The sequence below is a fragment of the Paroedura picta genome, chromosome 1 (assembly GCF_049243985.1).
Source record: "Paroedura picta isolate Pp20150507F chromosome 1, Ppicta_v3.0, whole genome shotgun sequence".
Classification (NCBI taxonomy): domain Eukaryota; kingdom Metazoa; phylum Chordata; class Lepidosauria; order Squamata; family Gekkonidae; genus Paroedura; species Paroedura picta.
The window spans coordinates 201936848-201953674 of record NC_135369.1 but is presented as its reverse complement, the minus strand read 5'-3'; the positions used below and the strand labels follow the sequence as shown (position 1 = coordinate 201953674).

The 16827-nt window shown below is 44.9% G+C and overlaps 1 protein-coding gene across 1 annotated transcript; it reads left to right on the top strand.

Annotated features, from left to right (window-relative positions):
* Nucleotides 1-231: 231 nt before the first annotated feature.
* POFUT2 (protein O-fucosyltransferase 2) lies at nucleotides 232-15021 on the top strand. The gene is made up of 9 exons (XM_077316835.1): nucleotides 232-561; nucleotides 2892-3142; nucleotides 4878-5022; nucleotides 7266-7373; nucleotides 8345-8411; nucleotides 11455-11580; nucleotides 12441-12621; nucleotides 13442-13565; nucleotides 14623-15021. Exons 1-9 carry the CDS (start codon nucleotides 395-397, stop codon nucleotides 14774-14776), a joined length of 1323 nt encoding a protein of 440 aa, XP_077172950.1. The 5' UTR covers nucleotides 232-394; the 3' UTR covers nucleotides 14777-15021.
* The last annotated feature ends 1806 nt before the right edge of the window (nucleotides 15022-16827 follow it).

Here is a 16827-nt window from a genome sequence, read left to right as displayed (position 1 = left end):
TGGACATCTGGAGGGCCGCAGTTTGACTACCCCTGGACATTGAGAGAGATCCGTTTCCCAGTCCACCACCCATTTATTTTATGTTTTAAAACTTAACAAAAAAAAATTAAAATGATGGCTGTTCTCATTAGCATGGTGAGAATTCTGGAATTTCCTTTCATCAGGCGCGGCTGGGGGTGGGGCTCTCGCTCAGCCCGGAAATTCAAAGAACGCCCAACCCGCCGGCCCGTCTGAAGAGGCCCTCCCGAGGGAGCCTCCGCCGCGCGCGCCGCGCCGCAACCCGGCTAGCCAATGGCAGCCCAGCGGGGGCGTTCTCGCCACGACGAGGCCCACTGGGCGGCGGGCCTGGGCTGCCCCACGGCGCCTTCCCCGGCCCCAGCGCGGAGCTCCGGAGATGGCGCCGGGAGCCCGAGGGCCCACCGCCGCCGCCGCCGCCCACCTCCTCCTCCTCGGTGTCGTCGTCGCCGCCGCCCAGCCGCCCCAGGAGGCCTTCCAGGCGGGCCACGGCGCCCCCTTCGCCGCCTCCCGGCCCGCCGCGGCTTCGGCGGCGCATCACAGGCGGTGAGAGAAAAGGCCTGAGGAGAAAAGCGGGCCTCAAAGGCGGGACGGGGACGAGCCTGAGGAGAAAAGCGGGACTCAAAGGCGGGACAGGGACGAGCCTGAGGAGAAAAGCGGGACTCAAAGGCGGGACAGGGACGAGCCTGAGGAGAAAAGCGGGCCTCAAACGTGGGACGGGGACGAGCCTGAGGAGAAAAGCGGGCCTCAAAGGCGGGACGGGGACGAGCCTGAGGAGAACCTCTCTGAGGGACCGAGAGCGGGAGGACGGGGCGGGTCTCGCTTGGAGCCAAGCGCTGAAGGGACGGGAGAGCGAGAAAGGGCCCCGCCCGGACCCCTCCTCGCGGCCTCCTTGCGGGAGGGGGGGGGGATGAGTCTATCGAGACAAAGAGATTTGTACCCCGCTTTTCACCCCCCGAAGGTGTCCCCGCGCGGCTGACAGTCGCCTTCCTTAGCCAGGCTCTTGAATCGGTTCAACACCTTCCTTTTGCTGTGTATTTGTTGGATGTTTTCGTGGTGCCGCTTGCTAATTTACTCTCCTTAGATTTGTAGTCTAGTAGTTTGCGTTGTTTCCTCTGAAGAAGTGTGCATGCGCACGAAAGCGCACAGCTTGAATAACGCCTTTGTTGGGTCTTAAAAATGCCCCTGGACTCAAACTTTGTGTTCCCCGCAACAGACACTCTGTAAGGTGGGTAAGGTTGAGAGATCTCTAAGAGAACTGCTTTGCGAGAACTGCTGAGAGAACCATGACTGGGCAAGGCCACCCAGTTGATCTCATGTGTCCCAAAGCAGCTTACAATGCCCTTCCCTTCTTCCCGCAGCAGACACCCTGTGACGTGAGGGGAACTGCTTTATGAGAACAGCTCTGTCAGGGCTGTGACTACCCCAAGGTCACCCAGCTGGCTGCATGTGGAGAGGTGGGGAAATCAAACCTAGTTCTCTGGATTAGAGGCTACCGCTTTTTATACCAGGACTCCTTGTCCTGCCCTCTGCCTCCAGAGGCCCCTTCATACATGCCTAGCTATGGCTTTCAAAACTACAATGATTGATCTGTCTGGACTCTTGTAACCTGGACAGTCCCTCGTCTGGATTTTGGTCTTGGAAATCACGGCTCTCTTTTGGCCTTCCAGGCAGGGAGGGAAAGGGAAATTATTTTTATTATTAAAAAAATTACTTGTTAGCACCCATCTCTCTTCCATCCTCACATCCAGTAAGTCACTGCCTAATCAGTTCAAGTTGTTGTTTCTGAATTGCACCTTTTCTGAGATCAAAGCTCGTGTTTTTGTTTTGTTTGTTTTGTTTTAAGCTTTGGAAACTTTTGTTTTAAAGTTCTCAGAGTTTTTGGATGTGAGACCACTGCTAATCTACTGAACAAAGTTTGAGTCCAGCGTGGTACCTCCAAGACCAACGAAGTTTTATTTGTTGGCCTTGAAGGTGTTATGCTGCTTTAGACCAACACAACTACCCACTTAAATCTGCTGACTCTACTGTAGTTGTCATGATTAACTTCTGCAGTGAAATATGCAGAGGAACTCCTGCTGCCCCCTTCAAAAAAAATGCTAAACAAGTTCATATTAGAGAGAGCGTACACCTTCCAAAACTGTCAAGCCTATCATCCTGTCCCCCTTCTCCTCCTACCTTCTGGTCTCCCAACCCACCTGTGAGAGTGATCTACCACACTTTTGCATCCCAGGCCCATCCCAGTTTTTGGAGAACTGCAGTTGTTGATTTTCTAACTGACTGTACTTCAGTAGCCCATGGCCAAACTGCCCTTGAGAGAAAATGAATTAATACAGCTGAGACTAGTCCTTGGTGTGAGTTTAGGCATGGGAGGTATTTAAGTGTCTTTCTATTCCCTTTGAAAAGTTGGTGATAAATAATCATTATGAAACAATATATCCTGTCACTGGTACATGCATGAGTATTGAGATCATGTGAATCACCTCTTAATAGCAAACTCCAATTGGTTTTTCCTTAGCTTCCTTTACACACCTGGTCTGCAGGTAAAACAGCGTGAGAGATTATGCGCTGTTGTTCTTTTAGTGCATAAAGGTGCATAAATGTTTACAGAGCCATGTTGCTTTGTGTGACTTCACATTCTAGTCTGTTACAGTAAGTGTTCAAACTCTTCTTTTCCTCTGTGGGAAAATGCAGGTGATTTGAATTAGAAGGTTAAATCAGTCATGCGTCAAAAAGTGTAGATATTTAAGGTTTCTGTCTCAATTTCTATGCCATAAAAGCAGTAAAGATGCTCTACAGCTTTGCATACTGAATTTATACCTGGAATTACTGTAGCTTTGCGAAGCCTAATAATTTTATTTCTTTGTTATTTCCAGGTACCTTTTGTATGATGTAAATCCACCTGAAGGTTTCAATCTTCGTCGAGATGTCTATATTCGAATTGCCTCTCTTATAAAGACTTTGTTAAAAAGCGAAGCTTGGGTGTTGGTTTTACCACCCTGGGGACATCTCTATCACTGGCAGAGCCCTAATATACATCAGGTCCAAATTCCATGGTTTGAATTTTTTGATGTTCCAAGCCTCAATAAAAACATACCTGTAATTGAGTATGAACAGTTTCTCGCAGGTAAATGATACAACAAAATAATCTGTGTTACAATATTTTGAAGGAATTTAATTTAAAGTTTTACTCTATACAGCCATGTATTTGTAGTAAGAAAAAATGTATAGCATTTCTATGTCCCTATTCAGTAAATTTATTTTCTTGGCCTTTTCAAGGTATTTTACTGATATTTATTCCCTTCCTCCCCCCACAACCTATGAAGTAGGTGAGATAGAAACTGTTCTGTGAGAACCACTCTCTGGACTGTGACTAGCCCAAAGTCACCCTTATGGCTGCATGTGGAGGAGTGGGGAATCAAATTCAGCTTTCTATAATGAAGCCACCTCTGTTAAGGACTTTATCAAGCTGACTTAGTTAAAAGAATAAAGACGTAGATTTAATTGTACACTATATTATGTATTTATTTAAAACATTTGTTAGCCATCTTTCCATCTTGTGGAACTCCAGGTGGCTTACAGTGTAAATAAAGCAACACTTGTAAGAACACATAAAAGACTGCAATTTAAAATCTCAGTTAGGACTGCCAATAAGTAAAAAGTAAATTTAGTGAAATGTCGCCCTAAATAAAACTGTCTTTAATTGCTTTCTGAAGTGAGGAGGCTATGGAGTTGCCTCTGATTGGCCACCAAGAAGTAATATACAACAATAGGTAATGTTTAATTACATTTTAATTTACTAATCGATCTAGTTTGTGTTTATCCCATCCTTCTTCTGAGAAGCTCAGAGCAGCATCTATATTTCTCCCATCTTCATTTTATATTTTTCTGTGAGTAAGTTAGGCTAAGAGAGACTGTCTGGCCAGAGATCACCAAGTATGCTTTGTGGTAGAGTTGGAATTTGACTCTTAGCCTCCCTCACCTTAATCTGACACCTACCACTATACCAACCTGGCTCAATGTATTTCAGATATTATGCAATTTAAATTTATTTATTTATTATATTTATATACCGTCCTCCCCGGGGGCTCAGGGCGGTTTACATAAGAACAAACAACAATACATAAAACAATCTATAAACATGTGAATAACTTTTAAATTGAATACTCTCAGCTGATTTTTGTCTGAAAAATACAGTGAGCCCCCCATTTAGAATACTAGCCGTTACCTTTTCAGTTTCTTTAGGAAAATAGTGTGGATTAGTTTAGAAATACATATGTATTTGATTTCAATTCTGCTTATCCTGAGGTTATCCTCAGAAATGTATATGATGTGGTGGTGGGTTTGAACTTGAATCTCTCAGATTTAATCTAACCCTCTAATCCAGTGGTTTTCAACCTTCCTAATGCCGTGACCCTTTAATACAGTTCCTCATATTGTGGTGACCCCCAACCATATAATTATGCAAGCGTTCTTTCACAGAAATTAAACCGAAACTGACCCATGGCGTGAAGATCCATTGTTCAGGATTCCATATAAATTGTTTTTTCCCCCGGGGTTTCTCAGTTCAGTTCTGCCTCTTGTCCCACCATGCCGATCTCGCTCTTTTCTGCTGCTCCAGACAGATGAACGCTCTATCTTGATCTACCCCGCAAGGCTGTTGTGTGGATGGTGCCCCCCCAGCCAAGCTGCCTGCCCTGCAGCGACCCCTGTGAAAGGGCCATTCGACCCCCAGGTTGAGCACCACTGCTCTAATCGTTATACCATGGTGGCTGGCTGTGCTTTACACTCACTTTATCAAATCAAATGTATAGATATAAATTGCATAGCTATCTGCTAATCTCTTTTTGATTATTCTCCAGAATCGGGTGGACCTTTTATTGAACAGATATATGTCCTGCAAAACTATGCTGAAGGATGGAAAGAGGGGACTTGGGAGGAGAAAATAGATGAAAGGCCATGCATTGATCAGGCTACTTATTCAATGGACAAAAACAAATACTACAGGTAATCTCCTGAAATAGTAGTTGCCTTTACCTAGTTCCTCTCCTACTTAATCATTGAGTCTTGCAATGTCTCCCCTCCACCCTGTATGCTGAAGTACAATGCATTTGAAAATTGGTTGTAATTATTGTTTTAAATACTCAGATTCACCAGACATTATGTACATTTGATACCACTTTTTAATGATCTGCAGGAGAGTTCAGTATTGGAATGAAAATGCTTCTAGAGACATTCTAAAGACAATCTGTGACAGGGTAGGAGCTTTTGTGAGTCACTTCTCACTTCTCCAGATGTATCTGAAACCGTGAGTGGTGACTCAAAAGCTTCTACCCTGCCACAAATTCTGTTAATCTTTAAGGTGCTGCTGGACTCTGGCTCTTTACTACTTAAACAGATGTATCTGCACAGATTGTTCAGGTTTCTTCCTTGTTCAGTTATCCCTCCCCAACTGCATTTTTGGTCTTAACTGGGAAATGTTAGATTCAAATATCTTGTTATTTGCCTTATAATAACTGTAACCTGCCTGTTTCCATACTTATGCTGGTTTCCCCATTTTGGCTTTCCAACATGGCAGGATTTTCTCCATTTGCGGGGAGAGTTGAAACCAGCAATTGCCATGTAGCATTAAAGTAGTCTGTCTGCCAGGTTCTCTGTACTCCTAGCATCCTTCCCCTCCCCCCCCGAAAGAAGTAAATCTGCAGCCCCTTTCATTCAAGTGATAGAAGGGGAAAGGCATATGTCTGCAATGAAAGTGGATAAAGACATGCTTCTTAAAGAAAAAATGAACGTTAGGAGTTCTGAGAACTTAATGCTACAATAGATAATTGCAAAAAATATTAAAGTTCTCCAGTGGAGGGAGGGAGTGGCTGATGTGAGGGTCTGAGCAGGGTACTGATATGGATGAGTCCAGGAAGATTGGGACTTTCCCATCCACATGACTGCCATCCTGGCTCTGCATCAATTCTTCCCTAAATGTCACAGCAAAACCAACTTGAGAAAGATCACAGGAAAGACAGATAAGATTCCTGAGGTACACAAAAGCACCATGATGCTGTGGAGAAACCAGGGGTTGGGGTGAGGGGAGCAACTTCCCAATAGTAACCTCAATCCCACTTTTCTCCATGGTGAGAACTCTCTAGTTACTTCCACACTGGCTAAATGTTCTGGCTTTGCTGCTGTGGACATTTTGTGCACCTTCTGGCTTTTTCCTGGCTTTCCTGCAATCTTTCCTAATCCTTCTTGATTCCAGTCTTCTAGGAAAGACTGCAGGGACACTGGGGTGGCTGCCTTGTGGACTGGAAAGTATGGACCTTTCCCACCCCCAGCCCCCCTGGGTGGCTAGGACCCCCCCCCTACACACACACACATCACTGGAGAGCTTTTTTGAAAAAATCAGCAAAGAGAAATTGATTAAAAAATCAGTAACTGACAGATTGTCTTGATCTGGACAGCCAGGGTTAACCCAGTCTCCTCAGATATTGGAAGTTAATCAGGGTTGGCCCTGGTCAGAATTTGGATGGGAGACCACCAAGGAATTTTGGGGTCATAACGTGGAGGAAGGCAGTGGCTAACAACCTCTGAACATCTCTTGCCTTGAAATCCCCACCAGCAGTCACCATAAGTCAGCTGCGACTTGACGACAAAAGAAACCAACCAAAAAAACTGACTAATTTCTGTAACATTATAAGGATCTGTATATGAAGTCTTGTGAAATCCTACCTTTAGTTTTTTTTAAGTTAGTTTTTAGCCATTTATGCTCCCATTTTAACTGCTCACACCACACCACAAGCAGTGGCTTCATTTTTTGTCTTTATGTTGCACATATTCCCAAACTTCCAATTGTTGACCCAAATGTTCAGGTTTACCAGATATTATTATACCAAGAAGAACAAAGAAAAACCATAACAAAAATTGAGTCAAATAGCGAGAGCATCCATTCTTCCTCAGACTAAATGGAACAAGTGTCATAAGCATACCGATATAAGGCAAAAGTAAATTGTGGCAAATTAGTAAACTGTCTCATAATATCCAAATTAAGCCATATTATGCCATATGATAAAATCATTGTTGGCCTTAAAGGTGCTATTGGACTAAATTTTTGTTGTGCTACTTCAGACCAACACAGATACCCACTTGAATCAAACAAAAACCATTATAAGCCAGGAAACTGTACATTAACAGTCCATCAAGTTGTTTTAGACTATACCAGGTTGTGTGACAACGGATTAAAGATTTTCATCTTATAGGGGATGGTTCTGGGGCTACGAGGAAACACGAGGCCTTAAATTAGCCTGCTTATCAGTCCAAGGTTCCGCATCTATCATAGCTCCTCTTCTTTTGAATACTTCATCTCGGTAAGGCATGATCTACTCATTTTTACCTTGGATGTTTGCAAGTTCACTTTTGCTCTACAGAAAAGCTTATTGCTGTCTCTGATTATAACAACTTTGGGCGGTAATAAATATGAATGAATATAACCTTGGTAAGATTACATTTTCATGGTTAGAAATCTTTTTGTGTGGGCCACCCAGTAAGAGTTCTATTTCGGCATGTTGTGCATGAATACTGAATATTGCAATACACAGTTTTGGTTGTTTACAGTGACATTGCAAGCAGCCAACAGTTTATTCGGGGATAATGGGGATGGATTAACGTGAGCACTCTTAAGGGCTGCACCTCTGGGAGGTGCCACTAGGCAGGGTTGACTTAGCTGTTAGGCACAGTGCTTGGGGCCCATAATAACCTTAAGGGCCCATGAAAATGTTTGGATTTCTTTTAAAATCAGAAGAGAAAAAATGAACTTTTGGGGGTCAAAGGAAATGTTTCATTTTTTTTCTCCACCTGAAATGTTTAGGGCCCAAGAAAGTTTATGAAATGTTGTCTAAAATAGGAGGAAATGTTGATAAAATCATATCAAAAATAGTTTTTAATATTGATATTATTATGGTGGGAAGGGCCCATGAAGGCAAAATGACCTAGGGCCCATGAAAGTCACTATGTGGTCCTGCCACCAGATCTACCGCCATCCGGTTTTTTCTCTGCCTCTTAGTTGACAGAGAGGAGATCACCCATGATCTGACCCACTGTCAGGAGGGGGAGAATTTGCAGGTAAGCAAGGTACCCACTTCCAGTTTTAAAAAGTGCATTGTTTGTATGATGTCCTGGATCAGGAAAGCCTACCTATTTTCACTCTCCCATAGAAGTTGTACTTTTAGAGCTGTCAGCCTCAACAGTTTTTCTGTCTCCTTGCTTTGCATGGAGAATGAATGACTTTCTAAGAGCCTGTGATCCTTTTGTAAAGGAAGATGCTTTCCTTTTTTATTAGGTCAGTGATGCTAGACAGAGCAGAAAATCTTCTTCATGACCACTATGCTGGCAAAGACTATTGGGATGTGAGTATTTATCTTGGGCTATTCCCAGATGACTGATTTGATTTGCAAAAAACAATTTGTTTTTGTTGCCAGTGATATGACAAATTTCCACAGTCTACAGTTCACTGATTTTTTGCCATGCACAGCTGCCATTTCTTTATTTTATAATAATTTTATTGTTTATTATTATATAAAGCATTTACAGAGAAGTTGTAAAGAAAAAGCGACCAGTTGATATGGTTTGCCATCTCTTTTAACATAGATATTTAGTTCTCATCACCTATTATTCCTAGTCTAGAAGTTTTTACCATTTTTCTTAGCCAAGTGATTGTTAATACATATGAGATCTGTTATAGGAATACATTCTGTTATTATCTTACATGATATTAGGTCAGTCTCCTTCATAAATTGGCCCTGACCCAAGAATTACTACTGTTGTCTTGTTAATGCCTATAAAATATGGTTTGTCGTCCTCTTTTGGCATACATATTAACATACATATTCAATTCCCATCGCATATTAATCCTGATCTAGGAGTTATTACCATCTTTCTTAACAAAGTAGTTGTTGATACATAGGAGAGTATAATCTATTATAAGGATATATTCTATTATTGTCTTAAACGATATAAAGTCAGTTCCCTTCATATATTGGACCTGTCCTAAAGGTTGCTACTACTATTTTTCTCCCAGGAAGCCAGGAAAATACTCCATTGTTCAGCTCATCTTTCAGGTGGTCGCAGAAAATGAAATTGTGTTTTTTTCCATAGTAGAGTGTTTCTGATTGTCCTTCTGTCAGGGCCTCTTACTTGATTCTTGCTTGTAATCGCCTTTGAGGGGGCTCTGAATCCTTTGTCAATCTGGATCTCTTCCTCTGGTCGCACAGAAATATCTCCTGATAGCTTCCTAGTTGCTGTCGCTTTTGAATAGACTCTTTTTATTTTGCTGATCCAAGTCATTTCCTGCTCTGAATAGACTTCCAGGTTTTTGGTACTTTCCTTCTGTGAATCTGTTTTCCCAGGTTCTTTAAAGATACTTTGGGTTTTTACATCTCTGGCACTCTCTCCCTCCAGTTGATTAGCTTCCAGACATTGAAGTTTCACTTGATTTACTGTTAGCTGAGCTGCGTCATCAGCTGGTCTCTCCGGACCTTGGGCTCCATCCAAAAGCTCCCCCTTAGTCCCACGAATTTCCTTTTCCAGCTTATTGACTGCTTTCAGTATCTCTGAGTTTCCTTTGCATAATAAATGGAAAAGCTGTGCCTTAGTTAATTCTTCCATAGTTCTAGGCAGTCACAAACTGTAAACAGAAAGTCTCGTAAGGTCTCGCGGGAGCACGAGTGATCCCAAATTATCAGTTTGTCGATCTCCGTATCAAGTCAAATTCCCCCACTGAACCTTCACCCATAAATCTTCAAAGCACTCTCTTTGTTTGGTTAATGGGTATAATTAGCTGGGAGTCTCTCACTCGGGGAAAGAAGGAATTCGCTTGTGAATTGGTTGAGGGGGGGGGGAGGGAAGAGCTTGTGGGAGAAGAGAGAGAAAAGCCAGAAAGCTTTCAATTCTTACTGTTGTAGGTTCCAGCTTCTGTCAGCTTCTGCTCCTGTCGATCTGGTAAATGATGGTCTGGGAAGAATGTGAGGTCGGCTGGTCGTTTCAAGCTTGTAAAGTTGTTTGCGACAAAGACGCCATCGTGACCTTGAGCACAAGCCGCTATTAATCCAGGGAGGTCTTGCTATCTCCCTACGGATCTGTAGGACCCTCAGGTCACCGTTCCCGGTTCCTGGGGCGACCGGTGAGCAGATTTGCGTATCTGTTCAGGTCAGCCAGGTGCAGAAGCCCCTGACCCTCGGCATGGCTTAAGAGCTGAACAGAAGTCCAGCTTTCTTTATGGCGCCATCTTCAGTTCTCCCACAGCTGCCATTTCTGATGTTGGAGATTCCCATGACTTTGTCCCAATGGGAATGAGTCTTTTGTGGCAATGTGCATCATCTAAGACCATGGCCTCTGCGGTAGCTTTACATTGGCACACCTGGTTTCGGTCCACTTGTCTATCATCAGACACAAGAAACTGCTTGGAGAGGCCACTCTTTTGACAGCTCTTGAAAAGACAAATGTTAAAACATAAAAAAACCTTGATGCCATCTATTTATTCTTCTTCCATTCATGATTGATCTTGGAAGACAGTGGCTGACCTGTTGTTCTTCTGGTCAGCAGGGTATGACGACATAACGACTGCAGGAAGGCAGCTGAACTGGAGCTGTCTACTGGTTACAAAACTGTCTGATACTGAATCAGACCCTTGGTCCATCAGTATTGCCTACTCAGACTAGCAGTGGCTCTCCACGGTCTCAGGCAGAAGTTTTCCATATCATCTCTTGCCTGGTCCTTATAACAGGAGATGCCAGTGATTGAACCTGGGACCCTCTGCATGCAAGTTAGAGGCTCTATCACTGAGCCATAGCCCTTCCCTAAATGTAACAAGCAGGAACCAGAGAAATATACAAGGAAGCAGGCAGGGGCCTGTTGTGCAGGAGAATGTTTCAGTGGGGCCCACAAGCAGGTTCTTAGAAGATGCTGAACTAGCGAAGGTTGCAGCTCGACTGAGAAGTTGCATAGGGAATCCGTAGCTCCTGATCCAAAATATGATCCTCTCCTGTCTTTAAGCTGCCTTGGGGCACTTCTTGACAGTTGTGATTTTGATGATAGTTGGCAGAGGTTACCATTAAGTGGACTCTTGGGGAGGAGATACTGAGACATTGGAAGACATTGGAAGAGGGGAGACATTGGAAGAGGAGAAGGTAGGCCAATAGCTGTGATGAGGGGTGCATAAGCGGGGAAATGCTGTTAGGTGTTGTAATTAAAGAAACATTTACATATTGGCACATAGAATACTAAAAATCCAAGTGAGTGGCAAATGCCAAAGTATGACCTGCGTTCCTAGAACTGTCCAGCCACATGCATTAGAAATTGCTGCTGAGATGCCTGTGCATTTTTTGTCTTCCTAAAAGAAATCTTGGTGTTTCAATTAATTAACCAAAAGCTTTTTTTTATTTCTCCTGACAGACTCGTCGAAGTATGGTGTTTGCAAAGCACTTGCGTGTGGTGGGAGACATGTTTAGAGCCACACACCTTAATTCCACTGATGAGAAGGACAAGATACAGTACACTGAGGACTGGACAAAGATGAAGGTAAAATGGGCATTTAGTTCTCTCTGCACTGTTTGCCCTTCCACGTTCACAGGCACTCAACCTCTGAGTCCCAGAACCGGGAAGCAGCATTGGAAGGTTGTGGCCACTACGCCCTGTTGTTGGACTTCTACAAGAATTGAGGGGCTGCTGTGTGTGGCAGGATGCTGGGCTAGATACAGCAGCACGTTTGCATTCCCTTCAACGTCACACCCTCCTTTATAGGACAGGAGTCCCCAACCTTTTGAGCCAGTGGCATCCTGGGTAGTAGGTGCCAACTACAAATGGGCACTATGGGAGGTAGAGCCAACCACAAAATGGCGGCTGCAGGAGGTAGAGGTAGAAACAGTCAGGAAACTCAAATGCAGAGGATTAAAAGAGTAATTTCAAAAAATGTGCCAGAAAAGGGAAAGCAAGAGAATAAAACGAACATGATGGTGGCAGCTTGTACTGAAGTGATGTTATTTTAAGCTGCATAGCCAGACAGATCCCCAATACTAATCAGTATCCCTAAAATCTAAAATTGCTTGGCGGGTGCTAGAAAAGTTGTTTGCGGGAGCCATGGCATCTGTGGGCAACATGTTGAGGAAGCAGCTAAAAATATATGTTTGTAAAGTGTAAGCAAAATGCCCTTAAAGAAACTTGCTTGGAGTGTCCTGATGAGGGCTTTGTACAAAGGCAGTTAAATGCATAAACAGGTTGACAAGTCACACAGAGTCCAGCTAAATGCACTTTTCCCTGGTAGATTAGAACTGTCCAGCCCTGCTGGGGAACGGGTGTTCACAAGCGGAGATTTTTTTTTTCCCACTGAACCAATGCCATTTTGTTTCAGCTTCAGCATGTGCTGGTTCTTCTGTGCTTAGGTCAAACCGGGCACAGCCATTGGTGGCCCATACCTGGGAGTTCATCTCAGGCGCAAAGACTTCATCTGGGGTCACAGAAAGGATGTGCCAAGCATCCAGGGGACGGCTAAACAAATCGCCAGCCTGATGAAGCTGCACAAGCTTGAGAAAGTGTTTGTAGCTACGGATGCAGTCGCAGAAGGTAGGCTGTCTTTTCAAGGCCACTTAAGACTTCCTTGTGCTCTGAACCGAGCCTGTTTGGTTTAGTGTTTGTGAATTTCTGAGTCCCTTCGAGAGCCATCGCAATGGCGGTGAAGGAAAAAGCGAGCTGTTCCCTGGGTCACGTCTGAGAGGCCAAAAGATCAGCATGCTTCTCTTTGTTTAGAACAGTTTTATTTTAGATCACCTCTCTGACAGTTTCTTGAGGTGACTCACATAACACAAACAGAAATACTGTACAGTCAGTTAAGATTCTGCGTTGAGCAGGGGGTTGGACTAGATGGCCTGCATGGCCCCCTCCAACTCTATGATTCTATGATAGCCAAATCAGTTTAACAAAGAACAGTAGAACAAAACAGCAGCAATAGACTAAGATTAAAAAACCCCAACAACTATCTGGGAGGGGTAGATGGGGTGGCCTGAAAGAACAGAAATGTTTTCTCTGGGCACCTGCATCAGATAATCTCTCCGATCATTACCTTCCTGCCCAGAGAGAGAGAGAGAGTGTTTCTCGTAATGATTTGCAAAGGGATAGCTATGTCAGTCTGTTGGCGCAAAATCAAAGTCCAGTGGTACCTTAATGTTGTTAGTGTTTAAGATGGCATGGGACAACCCATCTCATCTCAGGAAATGGGAGCACACATGGCAGGACTGTGTTTGAAGGGTCTGTCAAATGAGAGGCTCCCCCCATTCAACTTCTGACATCCTTTTATTGTTTCTGGTTGTCACTGTGCCACAAACACCCTTGCTTCTGTCGATTGGTGGAGAGCTTTCATGGGACAGCCGTCTTGTATCCTTTGCAGAGTTGGAAGAGTTGAAAGATCTGCTGCCAGGGATGGTGAGATTTCAGCCTTCTTGGGAGGAGGTGGAACTCTACAAGGACGGAGGCATCGCAATCATTGATCAGTGGATATGTGCCCATGCCAGGTAACTGCAGCATTTGCTTTTATTGGAGCAGTCGCCAGGCATGCATGACTCCCCCCCCCCCCCCCCCCCCCGGATGGGAAGAAACAGAACAAGGAATGATTTTGTATTTAGTAAACACAAAAGCCGTTTACCCTGCTGTAGGGACAGTGACTCATGCATGGAAACTATCCCAGAAAGGCCACAAATAGGATGGCTGCATCTTGCCAGTGCTTCCAAAGAGGCACTGGAGGGAGTCGCTGTCCAGTGTGATGCCCCTTTCCCTGCTTGCTACTTCACAAGAGCTGGGCTGAGAGGTTTCCCTTTCTCTGCTGGTAGGGGTGGAGCTGTCTGTAATTCTAGGGAAGCACCTCCTTTGGTCACAGGCAGGCTCCTTAGGCTTTTGGTGACCTTAAAAAGAGGGGCTTCCGTCTATCCTAGTTTGGCTAGTAGAGAGCAGGTCTTAGTATAATGAGATGACTCCATTAAAAAAAAATCACCTTTTCTCTCCTTTTGAAGATGGTAGGCCTTTGGCCACGCCTCTGCTTGCCTTGCAGAAGGGTCCTGGATTCAGTCCTCAGCATCTCCATTTTAAAGGCTCATCCATCCATCCATATTTTTCTACCACCCATTCTTTACCATGTAGCAGGTGAAAGAGCTCTGCCCAAGACCCTAGAAGGCTGCTGCCAGTCTGAGTACAATACTGACTTCAGTGGACCAAGAAGCTGATTCAGTACAAGGCAGCATCAGGGCTTCAGAAGGGTTCGAAGGAGTTGGGACACTCCCCACGCACATAGGGGTTGCACAAGTCCTTGTACAAGAGGAACTGCTAGGCCTATTTCTGCTTCCCCCTTGCATGTTGCTGGAGCCAAGTCTCGCTGTGTCTTGAGGTAGTCAGCCTACCCTTGCCAGGCCAGGCTGAACAGATGATACGCTGTAGCAAGTAAGAAAACCACTCATTGTAGGATGGCCCTGTGGCCTCATGCATAGCTGGTATCAATGTGTGTTTCGAATATGTAAATATATCCTGCAACTATTTTCCTTCCTTCCTTCATTTCTTTTCTTTTGCATTCCTTTACAGATATTTTATAGGCACTTCAGTCTCGACGTTTTCCTTCCGCATTCACGAGGAAAGAGAGATTCTAGGCTTCGACCCCAAAACAACTTACAACAGATTTTGTGGCTATGAAGAGAGAACTTGTGAGCAACCAACTCACTGGAAAATTGTGTATTAACATGGTTCACTACAGAGAACAGCTACTTTGTGGGCTCACCAAAGCAACATCATTTTTATGGGAAGAATTTATTTTAGACCGTCTGCCTTTTCGCATTTATGGAGATAAACAGATGCAAAAAAGTAGCAGTTTATTTCCTCATCCGGAACACAATGCTGTCATTCTGACAGATTATCTGCAAGGATGCTATATATTGGATCAGGTAACATTTGTAACATCATAAAACATTTATTTTTGAAACATCATGATTATAGCAGTCGGTGTTCATTTGAGAGAAGTTTTTGGTAATTTTTTGCTTTACCCATTTATAAGAAAGTTTTTGGCTATAGTTAATTTTGTATGAGGCTATATACAAAATGTGACGTTTCATAGAGTTTTTAAAAAAATATTAATGGCAAAGAAAAATGCACTAGAGGTCTGCCTGTATTTTGAACCCAACTGAGCTTTACCATAGTGACCATCCATCTGCTTCCCTTGGTCAACAATTTATATGGGAAATCCTTCACCCTCTGGTCTCTCTCCAGCTTGTTCCTGTATTTTTTTTCTTGCTGCTGCACTGCTCCTTACACAAGCTTGTTCCTGTGTGAAAACCACCAATGAGAATTGTAGTCCATGGACATCTGGAGGGCCGCAGTTTGACTACCCCTGCCATAAGGTTTTCAAGGCAAGAGGCAGAGCAGAGGTGGATTTCACCTCAGCCAGCTTCAGTGTTGCTACTGTCTACTTCCTTGGTGGTCTCCCATCCAAATGCTATCCAAGATTAGCACTAACATAAGTAGTAGACAGTGTAGTTTGCAGCTCTCTTGCACTTTCGCACTTGGCGTGGTTGCAGTTTTGCCTGCGTTTCTGGTTTATATTGGCTACAAAAACCAAGGGTTTTTTTTATATTGGCTACAAAAACCAAAAACCAAGACTAGAGCTGGAACCATAAACCCATCTGAAAACATTTAGAATCCACAAAGGTTGAATGTCTATTGTTGTTAAAATTATATTACTTTTATTGTGCACCGTTTAAAAAAACTTAATGAAAGAAGATGTCTAGTTTTCAGTCATTAGTTCTCTTCCAAAGGCTGCCCAAAATTTTCAATGGTGTGTTTCCTTATTAGTGCACTAGATTTTAAGCCCATTTTAAAAAGCAATAAAAGGGGCGCTAGAAAGGGGCGAGGGACGGCGCGGTGATGTGGGAAGAGTTCTGTGTGGGCAGGGAGGCAAGGGGAAGAAGGGCATGGTGTGAGTCTACCGCGGGGGAACCTACCTGGGTGAGGAATTCGTGCCGTGAAGGAGGTGAGGAGGCGTCCGCGGCCATGTCGTCGTGGATGAGCGCGGAGCAGGGGGCAGCGGCGAAGTTTGGGGCCGCGGTGTCGCGCAGAGCGACTCGGCGTCGGCGTCTTTGTGTCGATCTTAGAGGACGTTGGCTGGGCGCGGGAGAAGGCTGCCCGGCCCACCCCCCACCCAAGACTCTGTCGAGCCGTCTCCCGGCCGGCGGAGCGGCCTCGAGAAGGCTTCCCGGCCCACCCCCCACCCGAGGCTCTCTGGAGTCTTCTCCCGGCCGGCGGAGCGGCCAGGCCGCGTCCCCAATGCAGCGAGGCCACTCTGCCGGCCAGGAGAAGGCTGCCCGGCCCACCCCCCACCCGAGGCTCTCTGGAGCCTTCTCCCGGCCGGCGGAGCGGCCTCGCCGAGTCTCCGATGCGGCGAGGCCGCTCCGCCATATTCCCTGGGCGGGTGAAGTAGCCGGCTGCTTGGGGCGGGATGGACACTCGGAGGGGCCAATCAGGAGCCGCTTCGCGGCTCCTGATTGGCCCCTCTGAGTTTTTATCCCGGACAGGGCCTGCCCTAACTCCTCCCACACAGCCCTTACTGCTTTATTCAGTCCGTGGCGCTCCGTGCCACAGGGCTGTTTAAAGATGTATTGCAATGAGTGAAGTCATTAAGTGACTCTGATACTTTACAGCTCTTGCTTTGGAGCTTTTCTTGGCTGCTGTCCATATTTTCTGCGTTAAGAACTGGTGTATGTTAAAACCAGACCGTTGAAGAAGGCCCTTTAAAGGCCG